The following is a 17,672-nucleotide window of genomic DNA, read 5'->3' on the forward strand; positions in this document are numbered from 1 at the left end:
ACCCTCCTCCTTTCTGCAGCCACCTTGTCTCCAGGAGGAAGGCAGCCCTTGTCGGCTGTGGGACAGTGCAGGCGCGCGAGCGTCCTCCCAAAATGTGAAGCTGTCTTCTCTTGTAAGAAAAGGGGAAAAAAAAAAAAAAAAAATCAGGTTAAGAGCTTGCACTGCCGGTAGCGCTGGAGGGGCTGGGGTTGGTTTGACGACAGAAGGACCGTGTCTGCCAAAGATGCCACCGACTCCGGAAAGTTGCTTTCTGACCCTCCGGAGCTCTCTGCCCGGGAAAAGCCGTACGGAAAGGGCCGTGTTTGGAGTCAGTGAGATCAGATAAATGAAGGAAAAGTGCCAAAAGAAGGGATCATGCCAGATGATTGTATAATGTTGTTCTATATCGTCAGTATTTTTCTTCAAATGCTATTGTACATGCAGTGCACAGTAGTCATGAAGTGTAGCTTGAACAAGCGCTTCTTTGTATTTTCTCAACGAAAGCAAAGGGGGAGGTTGAAGCCTTAAAGACTATCACTGATTTTAAAAACAAGCCTTTAGCCATGCTCTGAGGACAAACCCCAGGGCTGCGCCCGGACCCGCCAAGCCCTGTGCCCTCTCCCAGTTGTCCGGCCAAAGGCTGACGAGGAGCTTGTCCCGTGCACGGGGAGGGGTTGGGGGGGGTGGAAGTTTTAACAAAAACTTAACAACTTGGACGCGACGGTCTCGCGTGGCACCGTGACGGGGCCCCGAGGCGTCCGCGTGGCTGGCAGCTGGGTGGAACTGGGACGTGAGACTGGTTTTGAGCGGAAGCTGGGATGAGCCCCGCCTGTCGCACGCATCGGACACAAACCTTTCTCTTCCCCGTGTCTGTAAAACACCGCGAAGCAGCAGCTCTAGAATTAGCTCTTCACTATGCAAACAGAAAAACCTTCAGCTGGTTACAGAGGGGGGTTGTGTATGCCTGGTTTCCTTGGTGTTTACTTGTCAAACTGTTTGAAACAAAACTAGGTGTTGCTACGCTTTTTTTTTTCTGATAATGCTTTAAATTGTTGTGCTTTCGTGTTCTCCTCAGCTCGCCAGCGGAGCACCAGGGCGGTGAAAGACTACGGTCGTTTTGGGTCTCAGCTGAACCAACGTGGCTTCATCTGACTGTTTTAAAAAAACGATGGAAGTTACTGAAGGACTCTTGACTTGCATGTGTAAAATGTGTGGGTAAAATGACATGCAGGCGTCTGTCATGTTGTGGCTTCTGTTATTTGGAACAGAGTAAATCCTGCTTGTGAAAAAATTGTCACAAACCAGAAAAATGCCAACTGTGTACAAATAACATGTACATTTTAACAGCAACGAGGACTTTAACTGCAGGACAAAGGCCGAGGTTAAAACAGAATAAAACCAGGTTCTGACAGTGAACTACCTGTTTCTGCTCAAGTTGCTGCGCTTGGAAACAAGCAGGATCCTACTGCTGCCTATGTCAACTGGGTTACAGTGGCCCCTGGCTGAATGAGGTTGTTGATTGATGTTTTGTAGGGGAAAAAAAAAAAAGGGATAGTTGAGGATAATACCATATTTTTCATGTAAGTAGGCGGCCAGTGGGAAGCAAGCATCCTCCATCGCCTTGTCCCAACCCCTCTGGCTGCTGGTTTTTAGGGCTGCCAGCCCAGGGGATGGATTTAGGTTTTTAGTAAGTATTTTCTGCTCAGCTTGGCTCCCTGGGTACCCTCAGGTCTGGCTGCTGGGGCCCATCCCTGCGGCGGGATGGGCTGCGTGCTCAGAGCTGCCCCAGCACAAAATGGGGTTTCCCCAGCGTTTGGCTGCGGGACAGACAGATGCTGGGACCGGGGAGCTCGGTCAGGGCAGTGGGGTTGCTGCTCACCCCCTCGTACAACACGGGCAGAGCCCCATCGTGAGCTGTGCCAGGGCGGTCGCGCTTTCCACCCTTTCCATTTCTTCCCCAAACAATGCCCAGAGGGTGCAGTAGTTTTTCCTTACAAGCCAGTTTTTGCACGGGGATGGGTGAGCACACACCTTATTTTCTGCAGAGCACAACAACGAGCAGACGCGTTTTTCGCGTGCTCTGGCATTGCAGCGTTGGGGCTGGATTGGTGCTTTCAAGCTGGGAGGCGCTGCCTGAAAACCTGAGCAGAATCTTGTCGCCACGCTGGATTTTCCAACTTCAGGAGGGGAAAAATGGTTCCAAACGGGTTACAAAATAGCATATTTTATCCAAGAGGACCAAAGTGTGGGATGTTTTATTCAATTCCTGGCTATGCTGCTTACTGGACTTTGGGCACCTTCTTGGCCGTGCTCTTCCCTAGCAGCTGTAGCTTTTTGGGGCTCCCCTGCTTGGACGTCACCTCTGTGAGAGGGGCTTTTACCACCTGCACCTCATCCGACAGCTTGGCCTCCTCCTCGCCCACGGTCACGCGGAGGATCTCGAACACCTCCCGGAATTCCTCCATCAGCCTCCGCGCCTCCCGGTACGCCCTGGGGTTGGATTTCTTCTTTTGCAAAACAGAAGCTGGAAAAGGCCGGGGGGGGGGGGGTGGTGAGGCAGAGCAATGGGACAGCTCCTCTGCTGCAATATTTTTGATCTTCCCTCCCATGCCTCTGCCCACCAGCGGCCCCGGCTCTCTCCCGTCCCCCCGCAGCACGGGGCACGGCACTGTGGCAGGGACACAAAGGCAGCAGCTGGGATCCAGCGCTATCCTGGAGCCCACACGAAACACGGGAGCCCCACAAGCAAAGGCACGGGTGGTCACGAGCAACTCAAGTGAAGGTGGATGTGCTGGGTTCAAGCCTGAGCAGTGGCTCTTCCTGTAGCCTACGAAAAGTGCCTTAATTTCTTGCCTTTCTTTCCTCCCCCTTTCCCCCGGGCAGTGCAGGGAAGAGAGACAGCACCGAGGAGCAGCCGGGTCCTGCCTGCGCAAGCAGCTCAGGGTTGTACCCCCATCGGGGTTGGGATGGAGCTCAAACATGGCCAGTGCTCAGAAACCCAAGTCCTGCTTCATCTCGGAGGAAAAACCACTTTTACTCCAAGACCGTTCTCCCAACAGCTGGGTTCGGGGTGGGGTTAATGCAGCTGTGGATCCAGAGACCCCCGGCCGTGTCTTGGGTTACATTTACCCCTCTGTCAACCCTTGGCCAAAAATGAATTAAATAATTCATTTTTCTCATCTCATACCTGTGGTCCAACCTCATGGTGGGCTGAGAGTGTTTCAACAAGCCCTTGGGGACCCTCATTCCCATCTCAGCCGCACCCTGGGGCCCCACCAGCTCAAGGACACCTCGATGTTCAGATCCTGCCCCCGCCTCTGCAGTGCCGTCAACGGGAGGAGCTGGGAACGCGGGAACATACCCAGGGGCACCTCTGTGATGGTTGAGGTGTTTCTCATGGCCATCAGGATTCCTTCCAGGATCTCTGCTCTTGTCTTTCGGGTAGCAGGGCCGGGCATCCTCCCACGCTGCAAGGAAGATGGGGAGGTTGCAGTGTGCCTCCCCTCCACCCTCCAAGCTGATAATCCTCCACCTCCTTTTCCTGCCCCCTCTCCCAAACTAACCTGGGTCTGTGCTTCTGCACAAGGTAGGTGAGATGGTCTTTTTTTGGAGGGGTTGGGGTTTTTTTTGTTGTTTGTTTTTTGGACCAAGCTGGTCCAGTTTAGACACCAATTTAAGATTATTGAGCAACACTGGATCAGCTTTCTGCAACCCCCCGAGCAGTGCAGTGGATTCAGGGATGGTTCCCGGGGGGGTTGCACGCACCACGCCACGAGGGAGGGAGAACAGCGAGGTGCTGGGATCGGGATCCGGGGCCAAGCCCACGCTCGGGCTCTCAACATCCATCCAACCCCGTGGGTTGATCCAGATACAGATGCAACCGGTCTCCCTTCGGAGTTTTGGCTCTTTACCTTTTTCCGAGGCACGTAGGGCTTCTGCATGCTGTCCAGTCGTGGCGTGGCATCCCGGTAAACCAGGGGGTGATTCAGGATATAGTACAGCGCCTGCACGTTCTTCTGTATCCCTGTGAACCAGAGGGAAAACGGCACCACAAAAGCCTTTGCTGCATCTTTCTTGGTCAGAGTGGACCACAGTGCTCATCAACCTGCCTTTTCTGAGCAGGAGCCCTCTGCCATCTTCAACTCACCAACTGGCTCGATAAAATCTGGGTCTGTGTCTCCACCGAGGAGCTCCTCGTAGCCTTTGTATCGCTCCGGAATCACCTGGGAGCTTCCTTCCCCGCTCTCCTCACTCATCTTCTCCAGCCCGTCCTTTGCCGTGGGTCTCGACAGGGGTCTGGGCACCTCCTCCACCTCAAAGCAGCAAAAGAAAGGAATTCACCACAGCCATTTCTTACCAGTCGAGCTGAGGGAGACAGCCAGAGCCTGTCCTGCTGTGGCCAGAGGCCTCTCCCAGCGGCACCGAGCCATGCAGCCACCACCTCATCCCATCTCTGCTCAGCAGGATCGGGCTCAGGGAAAAGAGGGGTCATCCCAGCGCACTTTTTCTACCCTGATAATCCCAAGATTTTCAGGGAAATCAAGGCAAAAAAACTGCCCTAGTCAGCTCTAGGAGGGAGTTTTCCAGTGGATGCTGCAGGGAAAATGGTGGGCTGATGAGCTCTTGCAGTTGGAGCTACCCACCAAGCCAGCACAGCCCTGTGCCGCTCTGCAAAATAGGTCACCAATGCTTGTTCTTGGTCACAAGGCTGCATTTTTGCTTCTTAGTAGTGCTTCTTTCCTTAAATCCTTTGCAGTCAAAGGAGGGTTATCATCACTGGTACCCACAGCACATGCACACAGTTCATTCACTTAGGAGAGGAAGATTCATTTATGGACCATTTCTGGACAAACCCTAAAGACTTAGAGCCCGGCCTCACCTGCGTCATGAAGAAGGATGCGATGTCTTCTTCAGCTGAGCCAGGAGGAGGCCTGGAGTCATCTTCCCCTGTCCCCAGCACCGGCCACTGGCTGCCGGCTGCGGTCCCGGAGCTGCTGGGGGTCAGCGGCTGGGCCGGGCTGGGAGGTGCAGCATTTCTCGTAGCCTCCACCACAGCTGGGAGCAGTTTCCACAGAGAGGGGCTGGCAGGAGATTCCAGCATCAGCGGCCGCTTCGTGACTTTGGGGAGACGCGACGTGACCTGGGGACACACACACACACACACAACACATGGGGTCAGGTGTGATGGCTGGAGGCTGGTCCTGATGGGACAGGGAGTGCCCGGACAGCCCCGGCTCCAGGGACACCCTGACAGCATCTTCAGTCCCACAGGATCCTTCCACCAAGACCGATGGGCAGGACTGAACCCAAAAACCCTGGGACAAACCCTGCCTGGGGCAGCAATAAGGCGGGGGTTGGATTCCCCCAGCCTCATTCTGAGAAAAAATACCCCCAACCCTTCCCACCCTTCCCTCCAACCCCGCTGGGATCCCTGTGTCCCACCAGCTCCTCCCATGCTCCCCAGCAAGTCGCTTACTGGGCGATCCCACCCTGAGTACTGCAGCAAGAGTTTCATCCCTGCCTTCAGCAGGAAAAACCCCACGCTCCTGAGGCACATCCTCACCTTGCGGCTGGCTTGGAGAGGGATGGAGAAGTGCCGCCTCTCCGCGGCGAGGCTCTTCTGTCGGACAAGTTTAATCCCCAGATTGTGCTGGAGGAGTCGGCTCAGCAGAGGCGGCTGCCCTGGGGAAGCGGAGGTTCACCGGAGCTGCAGGCAGCTGGCGGAGAGCTCATACCCTGCTCCATCGCTGGCAGCAAACTCTGGCCTGTGCCAGCTAACCCCAGGCTCAGCTCAGGGACCAGAGTAGAAGCCACCCGGTTTTGCAGGGAGATGCTTCAGCCCTAAGGACACACTGGACTGGGCTATGTGCCACCAAGGCCAGAGGAACATCCCTGACCTGTTTTATTTACTAGTCTAAATGTAGTTTGTGCAGGGAGCAACATCACTGCAGCGTTTCGTCATAATCCTTCTGGCTACCTTCAGACATTGCTTATCGAGGCCACAGGCACGTTTGGGGTTTATCCCCCTCTGCTCAGAAAGCTGCTGCAGGGGGAAACCTGGATGAGCTTCCGAAAAGCCCTTTGTGGGACGAACACCATTTGGGAAGCAAAATTTAACCTGAAACTGCACTGCAACAGTCACAGATGGGCTGTTATAGACTTCAGAGGGGCCGAGAGCGGCAGCAGGGCATGAAGTGTTTGCAAGAGCAGTGTTTATCTGTGTTGCTCTTTAGAGAAGGGCAATAATTAAAGCACCTCCCCAAGAGCTTGGGCCAGGGCCAGCGTGGCAGGAGTGACTGAACATGGAGAAGCAACGTGGTCCCTGTCCCAGAGAGCTAACCACAAAGGAGGGACAACGCAGGAGTCCTGCCACAGTCAGGCTCATACTGTACCGCTTCGGGTGGTGGTAAGAGGGTTGTTGTGAAACGTCAGCTCCTTCAGGCACGGGAAGAAAGCCACAGGTAAGAGAGCTGTCTCATCTGCGATCTGCAAGATAAAATAGTTTACTGCTTGCTCTAAGCACTGAGTCATGCCGGAGGCTGCAGAGTTCCATCCCAACCCTCCCACCAAAGCACGTCCCTCCACTGCGTGGGGACTCTGGCACGTGCAGTGGGGAGGAGGAGGAGGGAGATGGCATCCCTTAACCAGAAACACCCAGAAGCTCTGCTGCCTGTGATTATCAAGGACAGAGACTGCGCTCCCGCTCTCCATCCTGCACACTGCAGCCAGAGAACTGGTGCCTCCAGTGCCCAGAAGAGCTACAAGGTGGAGAGCCAGGACTTTTTTTCCTGCTCAGAAGAGCTGTAACTCCAGCCCAGGCCAGGAAAAAAAGTCTTGCCTCACCACCCTGCAGTCCAAACCACAGCCTGGCCAGGGCACGGCAGCCAGAAACCAGCTCACTGCCAAGGCAGTGACCTAAACCAGAGTGAGGACACGCGGGGAACGGCAGCAGCGCTCACTTGCCATCCCAGGGGATGCCCCTCGCTGAGCGGTGATAACCTCACCCACCTGGGAAGTAGCATGAATTAAGCCCTGAGCAGAAGCCAAAAGCACCAGGAAGAGCAGCTTAAATGCTGTTGTGTGCTACTTGTCTGTTGGGGCACACTGAGAACCCAATGTGGCTCAGCAGACAGGTATAACCTGGCACAAAACCAGCAATGATGAGACATCACCATCTACCAGGCAGCTCCAGCAAAGGATCAGTCCAGGGAGAGGGCAATCCTTCATATATTTGCTGATGAAATCCCTAAATTTGCATGGGTTTAGACAAGCTGAGTGCAATTCAGCTGCCTAAATAGATGTCCTGCCCCACTCTGAGAGATCCTGGATATCTGACGCATTCCCCTGGGCTGGCAGATGGACACAGGAGCTGGGGAGAGCTGTGCCCTTCTGCAGTGGCAGCTAAAGGCCAAGGGTGTCTCCCAGGAAACTAAGGCCGGGCTCAGGCAGCTGAATTTTTACACTTATCCAGAGCCACGGGACCCAAATCACCTTGTTGAAGGCCAAGCTGAGATGCTTCAGTACAGGAAAGGGAGCACAAACACCCCGGCACATGGAGGGAGCTGGCAGAGTCTTGGAGACAGATAGTTCTCCCTCCCTGGGAGCAACCTTAAAGAGAAGAGGAAGAGGGTGAGCAGAGACACCACTCCAGAGGCTCCAGTGGCAGGAGACACCTCCAGGAGCAGGATACCACCCTCCTGAGCCCAAATACAGCTCTAATTTGAAGAGCTTTTGGCTCAGACCCGCTTCAGAGGTTGAATTGTGGCAGCTTGCTTTGGCCTCTGCGCTAATGTGGGAGCCCCACAGGAAGTCATGTCAAATGCACCATACTCCATCAGTTCATCACAGAAAATGTGCAAGGGCTCAGGAGGAAGCAGCTGTGCCCTCAGGGAGCGTGCATGTGCACACATGTGTGTGTTAATGCTAGAACATGCTGCGAGTGCTCAGCGTCACCAAAGCTCAGCTGCTTACTCAAGTTCTAAAACAAATCAGGGTCTTTGGCTTCAAACATTTGCTTCTGAAGAGCATCACGTAAATAGATGTGAGGGGGAAAGATTACAGCTCTAAGAATGAAAGAACACCCAGCTCCTGAGCTTCAGGCCCCACCTGAGCCACAGAACACGCTTCCCCAGGCAGGGAGGGCACACAGTCATGAGAAAATTGTGACCCAGCTTTGATTTGAAAATGAGACAAGTTTAAGCTCTTGTGTCCCTTAGTTACGGGAAAATTTGCTCCTGATTTCCCTGATGAGAGACAATACTCACTGCAAGCCTTGCAGGCACCCAGCATCCCAGCTGTACCCACGAGTTTATTGAAACTCAGCTGAGAGGGAAGGGAAGGTTTGGAGCTCACACCCCAAATTGCAGATCAGCCAACGGCTCTTACCAGCACTGGGTGTTCCTGAGGGCCAGAGTTAAAAACAATCTCTGCAATGAAACACAAGCAAAATGAAGGTTTCTACATGAAGCTGAGTGCTGGAATTACCCTGGAAAAGGAAATCAGCTTCAGGCAGGATCTGGTTCAATGTCAAGATGTGCCCAAGGTGAGGGGGGATCAGGCTTGCTGACAGCCCCATTGCTCTGGGTGAGGTCCACATCCCTCAAACCCAGCAGAAACTCTGCTACTGGCCCACAGCAAGCCAAGAGTCAGGAGAAGTGTTTGGAGGAGCCCCAGCAGCCTCCATCACAGCCCGATCCACACCAGGCAGCCTCCGGATCCATGCCGTCGCGTGGCCCAGCGTGGTGTGCGCATCACACCTCAGTAAGGACATCCAGAGGGGAGAGCTGACCTACCCCAGGAATGCAGATCTGTGTGTGGGCTACCTACTCACACAACCTTCCTGCCCTCTGCCTGTCCGGGATCCACAGTAATCCACATCCTAACCTGAATTATTTCCCCATTTTTACCAGTTTTCCTCCCAGTCAGCATGAAATGTCTCCTTTAGAGCAAGTTACCCTGAAGAAGTCCAGGAGACAGAAAGGGGCTGTTCTGTCTGAACCATGGCAGATGTCTGCTTCAGGGTGATTCAGGTCCAGTAAGCTCCCAGTAATTATAAAGGGACCGTACAGGTTAGCTGAGATGGCTAAAATGGTTGCATGTATCCCTCCCTCACTGTTTTAATTTTGCCAAGCTGCTTCACTCACTAGTAGACATCCAGCAGATCCTCACCCTGACATAACTGACCCCACTCCCAGTGAAACACCCCGCAGTTTCAGCGCGGGCAGAGAGAGGCAGGCGCTGCTCACCCATCCTGTCCGGATCCCCCTCGCTCTGTAACACGACATACTCAAGCTGTCCTTTCTTCACTTCCAGCTCTGCTGGCACCTCCGTGTCCTCCTGCTGCGGTGGCCGGGATTGCTGCCAGAAGCTGCTCAGGGACTTGTACCACTCTGCCCTAAAGCTGTCGCCGTCCAGCGCGGGGTGGAGGAAGAACTGCCTGCTCTCTGCTTGGTGCATGTAGGGGACAGCTGAAATCCCGTTCCTGTCCAGATTCAGCTCCCTCAGGCTACGGGAAGAGGAAACGCGTGAGAAACTCCACAATTGCTGTCGGCGTACACGCCATCTGTTCGCCCCGGTGCCCGCGAGGCAGGGAGCTGGCCCTCGACCTGCCGCCTCGCTGGGCTTCCCAGCAGCAGCGCGGAGCCATCCGCGACACCCGCGTCTCGCTGCCCCGCTCCCCTTCCTCTCCAAATCCCAAGCACAGGCTCCGTTCTTGGCACAGCCCAGCGTTGCCCCTGAAGCCTGTGACTTCAGTCACCTAGCTCTAAGCTCATCTCTTGATGAGAATTTAATAGGCAAGGAGACATCCTGGCAGTTCATTCAATCACCCAAGTTTCTGATGAGCTGCAGTCCTACCGGGATTCCCTAACGATGTTCCACCTTCCCATGGAAGTGTAACATCACCAGTGCACTTGCCCAAGGTCACACAACAGCTTAAGGAAGAGCAGAAACACAAACCTCCACACCCCAGCCCTACAGTCCTGTGTCTAAACCTCACCCACTCCCCCCTCTTCTCTCACAAACTCTGAGAACAAGGTGCAGTTTCTTCCAGGAATGTCTCGGCAGAGCCTGGGCAACAAGCCAGACCCAATTCCCACCTCCAGTTTGAAGCACTGGAAGCAACAGGGGAACACCAGAAGGTCTCTGTGCTGGCCTCAAACCCAGTACAGCCCAGTTGAGGGGGATGTGAGCTGCCCCCCTTCCTGGTGACACCTCTCTAGCTGGATCACAAAAGCCCACATTAAACAGAGGGAGCTGATCTGCAGCCTTTCCTAGTGCTGCTGTGCTGAAGTAATGTTGAATCTGGGGCGAGGAAGGGAAAATGGAGAAAGCAACTGCCGTTTCTCAAATCAGACCTGGAGATCAGCAAATACCCAGGGCAGGAGCTGAATTACCAGCCACCTGCCAGGTTTGGCCAGCTTGTGCTTTGCAGCCGGCTGTTTGCTTCCGTTCAGTCCCATTTGCAATACTAGAGAGACTAAACAGGGAAGTATCCAAGTGAATCACAAAGATTTTGTTTTTCATTTTAAGCATTCTACTGTGCAACAGCCGACAGAGGCAGCTGCCAGCCCCCGAAAGCCAGAGCTGTCTGCTGCCAGGAACTTCCTTACCTGCAGAGTTGAGACAGGCTCACAAAGACACTCGGGTCTGACAGACGATTGTCATCCAGCGACAAGACCTCCAGAGATGGAAACCTTAAATGAGCAGAGCTGCAGATACAAAAAGGCTCCTTAATAACACGCTCAAGCAAAGACGGGTGAAAAACTCATCATTTGCTGTCACTGTGGGAAGGTGTATCCACTGGGAGACTGGACTTGGGGCTGTTTTCATTCTTTTAATAGAAAACTGATATCCTACCTCAAAGCAGCTAAATTGAATGAGTCCAAATGACCATCTAGCTCAGCATCTTATCTCCAACAATGGCAAACAGCAGATACCTTGGCATGGCAACTGTGGCTAAGCTATACGTGAAGGGTCTAATTAATGACGAATAAACAGCATCCTACTCACATGGCTCAGCCACCCGACACGGCTGCTGAATCACTGGCCAGAGGTTCCCCTCTAGCTGCTGGTGACAGCAGATGCCCTGGGTGATCTGGGGCTCAGCTAGGATAACAATTCCCTCCCGCCTAGCACCAGCCATGAGGTTATTTGATTTTCCAGTTTGAGCTGTGTTGCCCAGAGGGATAAATCCCAGGCTGCCAACCCTCGCTGCTCCCCACTGCCTTGCCATCCCCGCTGCTCCCTCACCAGTGTGTCCCACCGGCAGCTCCCCACCAAACTGGAGCATCCCTTGCTGTGTGCACTTACTCCCACGAGCCTGCCAGGTCCAGAGGCAGGGACCGAAGCCCGTTGGCCGTCAAGCAAAGGACTTTGAGCTGGGACAAATCTCCCAATGTCCAAATGTCCTGGGGGGACAAGTTATTATAGGAGAGATCCAGATCCTGGAGGAAACAGAAGGAACAATCCCCTGGAGCAAAGAACAATCTCTGTTGGCTTTCCCCAGGTGGGTATCAAGTATTGCCAGGAGACTTTCACCCACCCTAGAGTGATGCTGTGAGCATTTCTGACATGCAGAGACTTCACTTACAGCGGTGGGACGCTGCACTTTGGCAGAAGTGCTCAGGGCTGGTCCCCCCACTCACATGTCTGACTCATGGGACAACAGCCAGGAGAAAACCAAGGAGCAGACCCCGCTGGGAGCAAGGACAAGGGTTTCCAGGATACATGAACAGGAATAGCCCTGCCGAGACATTACAACAGGCTGCATTTTCCCAGGAGTGCTTTCCCAAAGCACTTTCCAAATCCATTTAATATGAATTTCCAATCAGCCTTCACAGGGCTGATTTCTCCAGGCTGTCAGCAAACAAGATCCTGGACATTGGTCATGGGTGAAGCTGGGATCATGGCAAGAAGAGGAGCTTAGGTAGGTCCCATCCCCACCTTCCGTAGCTGATGCCAGTGACAGGGGCTGCTCAGAGAGGCACACAGGGATGGACAGGATCCACCCTGGCCTCCTGAGCCTTGGAAATTTGGTTGCCCATCACCTGGGCATGTGACCAGTGACCGAGTCAAACCCTTGAGTAGGTTACCAACAGTGCATGGGAGAAGCTCTCCTATATTTCATGGATTTGGGGGCCTCCCAAAGTCAGGAGGGAGGCCAGGATCTGAGCATACAGATCTGACAGCTGAGCCACCAACAGTTCTTTGAATAAGACAAGAAGAAATAAACCTTTTAAGACAAAACTTTATATTCAGCAGCAATCAGAAACCAGAGAAATCCAGGCAAGGACACCTCCTCAAAGGAAGCAAACATAAAGGCAGTACAGCTGAGCCAGAGCCTGAACTCTACAGCAAAGACTCACACCAAGTTGGAGGGAGAGGACAACTACAGCCATCATACCAGGCACAGCTGCTTGTTTTTAGGATCCACTTTGTCTTTTTTTTAAAGAACATAAATGAACTGACCCCTTTGCTGTGCTAGAAAAGGCAGCCCATAAGTTGGAGAAACTGCAGACACCTAACTGGAGAGGAGGAGGGTGAGACACGGAGAGGTAGAGCACAGTGTGGAGGAGGACAGGGATCTGTTGGGGACCACACAGCATCAGGGAGGTGAGGGATGCCCCGGGTGACTGACACACTGCAGGGAGAGGATCCTACAGCAAAGAGGGTGACCCATCACAAGGGGAAACAAAGAGTCCCGTGGCAATGTGGATCTGTGAGGGATTGCTCTGTAGGAGGAAGCAAGATATGAAGGTCCTTGAGGGACACAGTGGAAAGAAATTCCTGGAGTCACAAGGAAGCAGGAAGAGAGAATGGCCCTGCGGTTTGAGAGCACCGACACTGCGGGGACGTACATCAGTGCTACGTGTAGGCTTCAGCATGATGTTTGGGAGGAGATGAATAAGGTCTCAGAGCCCCCTCATCTTACTTCCAAATGCAGGAAGTCTCCAGCAGTGATTTTCAGATTTCTTAGTCCGTTCAAGGAAAGTTCCAGTTCCCGCAGCCCTGGAAACTTCCGAAACGGCTCTGCAAGGGTGGAAAAGAAAACACTTCAGCGAGTGAGGAACAGCAGTAACAGAACAAACCGTGTCTTATCTGGGCCTGGAATGGACCCAAACCAGCAAGAACGAGAGCACTAGTATTATCAGTGAGCACGTTTGAAAGAAAATTCCAGATGAGTTAGATGGTTGTCCATACAATACACGATGCCCCACCAGCCTATTCCTTAGACATCTGGTTTGCTTTCATGAATTTGCACCCACTCCAAATTGGATTATTTCTTGAAGCCACTGATGGCACATTTAGTTTATACGTTTTGCAGTTATAAACAGATTTTTTTCCTTCAGATTAACAGAGCCCATGACACTGGGTTTGGATTAACCTCCCAGCTCTACCATTAGCCTCCTGAGCCTTTGGGACAAGTTATTTCATTATTCCACACTTCTATATATTAAATGTGGATTTTCTTTACAAAGAGCTTTGTTTTCTAATAATGAAAAGGATACCACAGTGGCATACAATTATCATTACAATAAAGGGAATTACTGCAAGGATTTCAGCTCAGTAACAGGAAGGAAGAAATTCTGCAAAGAAGTGCTGCCTGTGTATCTTAAACCTCTTTGTAAAGCTCCAGACCTTTGTTCAGACAAGCATAAGCTTCCTCGGGTTGAAAAGCAGCGTCTATTGTGGTAACACAATCCCTTACCTAGCGTCAGCAGGTTCTCAGCAGCATTTATAAAAGCAACACAATCAAATTTCTCAAAGTCATCTTCTTTAGCCTGAAAAATACAGAAAAGAAAAACCATTCTGCTCCAGGCCTAAACTGTTCTGAAACAACTGGACCTCTCCTTTTCTCAGCATGCCTAAATCATAGCATTTCCCACAATTAGGTCTTCATTTGGTTTTCTGACTACGGAGAGCACCCTTCAGAGTATGCATTTAATGCCCAGCTGCCTCAGTGAGCAACATCCAGAAGACCTGGATTAGTTGAGCCCCAAAGTAAAGCCTCCTCCACGTCCTCACTGCTGGCCTTGCTCCCCTACATGTGTCACAGGGTTCCCGGCCTATATCTCATAACTACCTGTGACCCAGCAAACATAGCCACCCTACAATTTAGCACATCTGCATCTGTCCTTCACAGCACCAAGAGGGAACCCTAAAAAGACACTAAACACCTAGCAGCACCTCAGCTCATTTTCTCTTTGCATTGCAAGTTAGTCATGAATCCAAATAAGTCACTTCTCAAGCTGAAGGTGAGCTACCGTAGTTGAGATAAATATCCCTAAACCCAAAGAACAGCATTTTGCAAGGGGATGTAAGCGGGGAAGGCTCTACAAATGCTGAAGACCAAGTTAATTTGGTTATAAGGACACAATCCAAAAGTTTGTAGGACAAATCATACAAGGCTGCTCACAGCTGGCTAGTTCCCTGTGCAGGAAATATGCCTGCTTCTAACGTACGTCTTCTCTGATCTCTGGACACTCATGTGCCACTGTGGTAGTTTTCAACTTTTAAGGCAGTTCTCTAACACTCCTTGAGTCTCTGATACTCACAGAGACCAGATTTTGGCTGCTTATGTTCACAGAGCACAGGTCGGAGGGGTTCTTCAAACAGTGGTGCTTCATCTGGAGGAAAAAAAAAAAAAAAAAAAAAGAAACATAAATGGTTAGTCCTACAGAAATTCTGTATGTCGTGTCCTGGGACCTAAGCCCCAAAACCAGACCTCAGCTGCCCCTGGGTGAGAGGGCACCTGGTTCCTTGGATCGCGGAATGTGGGGAGAACAGAGGAAATCTGCACCCACCAGAAATGGCTCATCAAGGACATTGTCTTCATTATTTTCTTCCATGAAGGCAGACTCTGGGGGCTTTCTCCTCTGTTGTGGTCTCTTCCCAGCGGTCCCCTTCCCAGTCCAAGCCCTCAGAGCAGCCCTGTGTGCCAGCACCCAGCGCCCAGACCCTGGTACAACGATGGACCAAGGCAGAGGAGACAGCAAGGTGAGCACACGACCTTCCAAATGTGCCCTTCTCAAAGTAGCTGCACTCTGCCTGGTGTTTCAGCCCAGCAGTGAAATCCATCATTTTAAAATCCCTTATACTGGGAAATACTGAAGTATAAAATGTTCAGTGACCGTGAATTTAAGATAGGAACATTCAAGCTACAGCCACAGCCATGGAAGAGGAGGACCATGCTACTTTATAGATGTTAATGGAGCCATAAGTTGCAGACATGGAAACGTGGGCTGGAAGAGCCTTCTGGAGATCTCCAGTCCAACCTCCCACCCAAAGCAGGACCATCAGCAATGTTTGCTCAGTCAGTTGTGGCTTTGACGAGCGATACCACCACCTCCCAGGGTAACCTGGCCCAGAGCTGCATCTCTTCCCAGTGAAGAAGTTCCTCCTAACATCCAACCTAAACCTTCCAAGGTGAAATTTTTGGCGTAGTTACGCCATCTGCCACTGAGTTTGTAGCTGTCCTCCAGGTAGCTGTAAGCTACAATCTCCCCTGGGACTCTTCTTGGCCAGATAAAAAATAAGCTCAGCACCCTCAACCTCTCCTAGAAGGTCCTGTGCTCCAGACCCCTGGCCAGCCTCGTAGACCTCTCCACCACTTCTCAAATGTTAGAAGACATTTCCGCCATTTCTAAGCATTTCATGGGCGTGACTCTTACAGCCCGCAGAAAAGGAGAAGCTCTAGCTCAGAGCAGCTGCTGGAGGACCACACTGTGCTATCCACGTGCCTGCCTGAAGCTTCCTTCCCGCCGGCATGTGGAGATGGCTGCTGGACCCCTCATTTAATATGTGCCCTAGACATCCTGCCCTCTCCATTTTGTTCAAGCTTTAAACAATTTTAAGACTTTCTGGGCACTGTTTTAAGTTCTGTTATCAACTGTTATCTGTATTATCAACTGTGATGTAGATACAAGAAGCCACAGCTGAATGTACCCTCTATCTGGCCTACTACCAGGGTGGGTGGTGAACCTGCCCCTATGGTCATGACATTATTCTGCAGGAAGACTTCACCAGCAGCACTCAGAGAAGTGTCACCTCCTTTACTTGCACACAAAATGTTCCTGGCAGGGAAGCAGTTAGTTGCATAGTTGTTTCCATCACCCATTTTATACAGTCCTGTCGTAGTCATCTTGACAGCAGCATGCCTGGGGAGAGTGGGAAAGAAATAAATGGGTTAAAATTTTCACTGGCTCCAACCTTACTTTGCTTTAAACAGCTCTTTCCAAGCACAGCCACAAATGAAGTGTCAGCCTGTAGGCAAAGGAATGCTGTCAAGGCCACGAGGAGCGTCACCTCCTGAAACGGAGAAGTAAACGAGGTGCCAGGAGTACAGGCATTATTTTCCAGCTCAAGATAGCAAAACGCAGACACCGGAGTGTGTGGATGACAACTCACAGGATTTCTGCTTTGCCCCTCATTCCTCCTTCCCGTCTCCTTTCCTTTGTCATTTGTGAGACTCCAGAAAAAAAAAAAAAACAAAAAAAAAAACCAAAACCAAACACTCGTCACCACTCCCCAAACCTCGGAAATAAACTTTAAAGGCGCTGCATCGCTCCTGTCCCGTGCCCTGTAGCAGGAGATGGTCCCCCAGTGCCCTCTGATGGTGTCTCTGCATGCAGACACCACTCTGACATCCTATGGCACAGTTTGTCTACGGTGTTGAGGCCCGGTGTTGGTATTTGGGGTAGCTCTCCCCTGCCACAGGCGCACACCGTGTGTTCGTGCAGCCCTCTGTGCAGTGTCGTCACAGCTCTGCCACCGCAGAGCGATGCTCAGTGTGGCACAACGGTGGTGCTGCATCACTGAGATGGGTGTGGGGTACACACCTGCATGCCCCGGTACACACACGTGGAGCCCAAAATTGACACGTGCCTGTAAAACCCCTGCAGACGTGCTCCCCCCACGCATACCCCCCCATCATGAGCACACGCCACCCTCACTCACTCCTGACACACATCCCTGCACCGGTTCCCCTACCCTAACACAAAAAACCACCACACATCTACACCCTCACGTGAACACCCACACACGCAGCACTCACACAGCCCACATGTACTCACGTACTGGGTATACCCCCACACGTGGGCCCATACACCCATGCATCCAACACACAGTCTTGCAACTACACCCACCCCCCCCAACACACACTTATACACCCCAGCTACCCACAGACACCCTCGCACACCCCACTCCCGTACACACGCACGCTCATGCCATCATCTAACACGCACACCGCCCCACAAACACTTAACACACATCTGTACATCCTCCTGATGTGCAACCCTACGCACACCCACACATGGTTACACCTCTGCACCACCCGCCCCGACAGCCCACACAGGCACACGTTCGCCCGAAACCACCCATGAACACCCTCACGCGCCCCTTTCCACACACATATACACCCTCCTCCCCGTGCACCCAACACGTCAACACCCACACATGCTCCTCATGACACCTCCTGAACACACAGCCCACCTCCTTCACACCCCAAAACACTGACACCCATACACACCCCACGCAACCCACCCCCATACACACCCCATGTACACCCCCACACACCGGCGGACACCCACAACCACGTACCCTGACACAAACATCCACAAACACTCTCACACATCCTGCTACACCCACACTCTCCCCACACTGGCAGGCACTATTGACTCACACACCCACGCCAC

The 17,672-nt window shown here is 52.4% G+C and overlaps 2 protein-coding genes across 2 annotated transcripts in view; one reads left to right on the plus strand and one right to left on the minus strand.

Moving 5' to 3' along the window:
* Window positions 1-1,395, plus strand: part of RNF169 (ring finger protein 169) — a 16,430-nt gene extending 15,035 nt beyond the window's left edge. The window contains exon 6 of the mRNA XM_032998439.2: window positions 1,055-1,395. The gene's annotated coding sequence lies outside the window, so the exon portion shown is untranslated. The remainder of the gene's footprint in view (window positions 1-1,054) is intronic.
* Window positions 114-16,812, minus strand: XRRA1 (X-ray radiation resistance associated 1). Its single transcript, XM_042792552.1, has 18 exons — window positions 16,387-16,812; window positions 16,036-16,136; window positions 14,784-14,938; window positions 14,535-14,606; window positions 13,688-13,760; window positions 12,911-13,008; window positions 11,290-11,423; window positions 10,590-10,688; window positions 9,225-9,484; window positions 8,365-8,405; window positions 7,471-7,587; window positions 6,372-6,465; window positions 5,543-5,661; window positions 4,859-5,119; window positions 4,127-4,292; window positions 3,891-4,003; window positions 3,341-3,446; window positions 114-2,503 (listed from the first exon to the last, which is right to left on the minus strand). The coding sequence occupies exons 1-18, from the start codon at window positions 16,437-16,439 to the stop codon at window positions 2,259-2,261; spliced, it is 2,307 nt and encodes a 768-aa protein (XP_042648486.1). The 5' UTR covers window positions 16,440-16,812; the 3' UTR covers window positions 114-2,258.
* Window positions 16,813-17,672: the final 860 nt, after the last annotated feature.

Source organism: Tyto alba, unplaced genomic scaffold, assembly GCF_018691265.1.
Source record: "Tyto alba isolate M040663 unplaced genomic scaffold, T.alba_DEE_v4.0 Super-Scaffold_2, whole genome shotgun sequence".
Classification (NCBI taxonomy): Eukaryota; Metazoa; Chordata; class Aves; order Strigiformes; family Tytonidae; genus Tyto; species Tyto alba.

Coding starts and splice junctions, on each gene's coding strand:
- XRRA1 (XM_042792552.1), bottom strand. CDS start 16,439: ATGACAAAGGAAAGGAGACGGGAAGGAGGAATGAGGGGCAAAGCAGAA. Junction 8,406..9,224: donor GGGGGATCCGGACAGGATGG/GTGAGCAGCGCC, acceptor GTTTCATTGCAG/AGATTGTTTTTAACTCTGGC. Junction 5,120..5,542: donor CTCTCCAAGCCAGCCGCAAG/GTGAGGATGTGC, acceptor GTGTGTCCCCAG/GTCACGTCGCGTCTCCCCAA.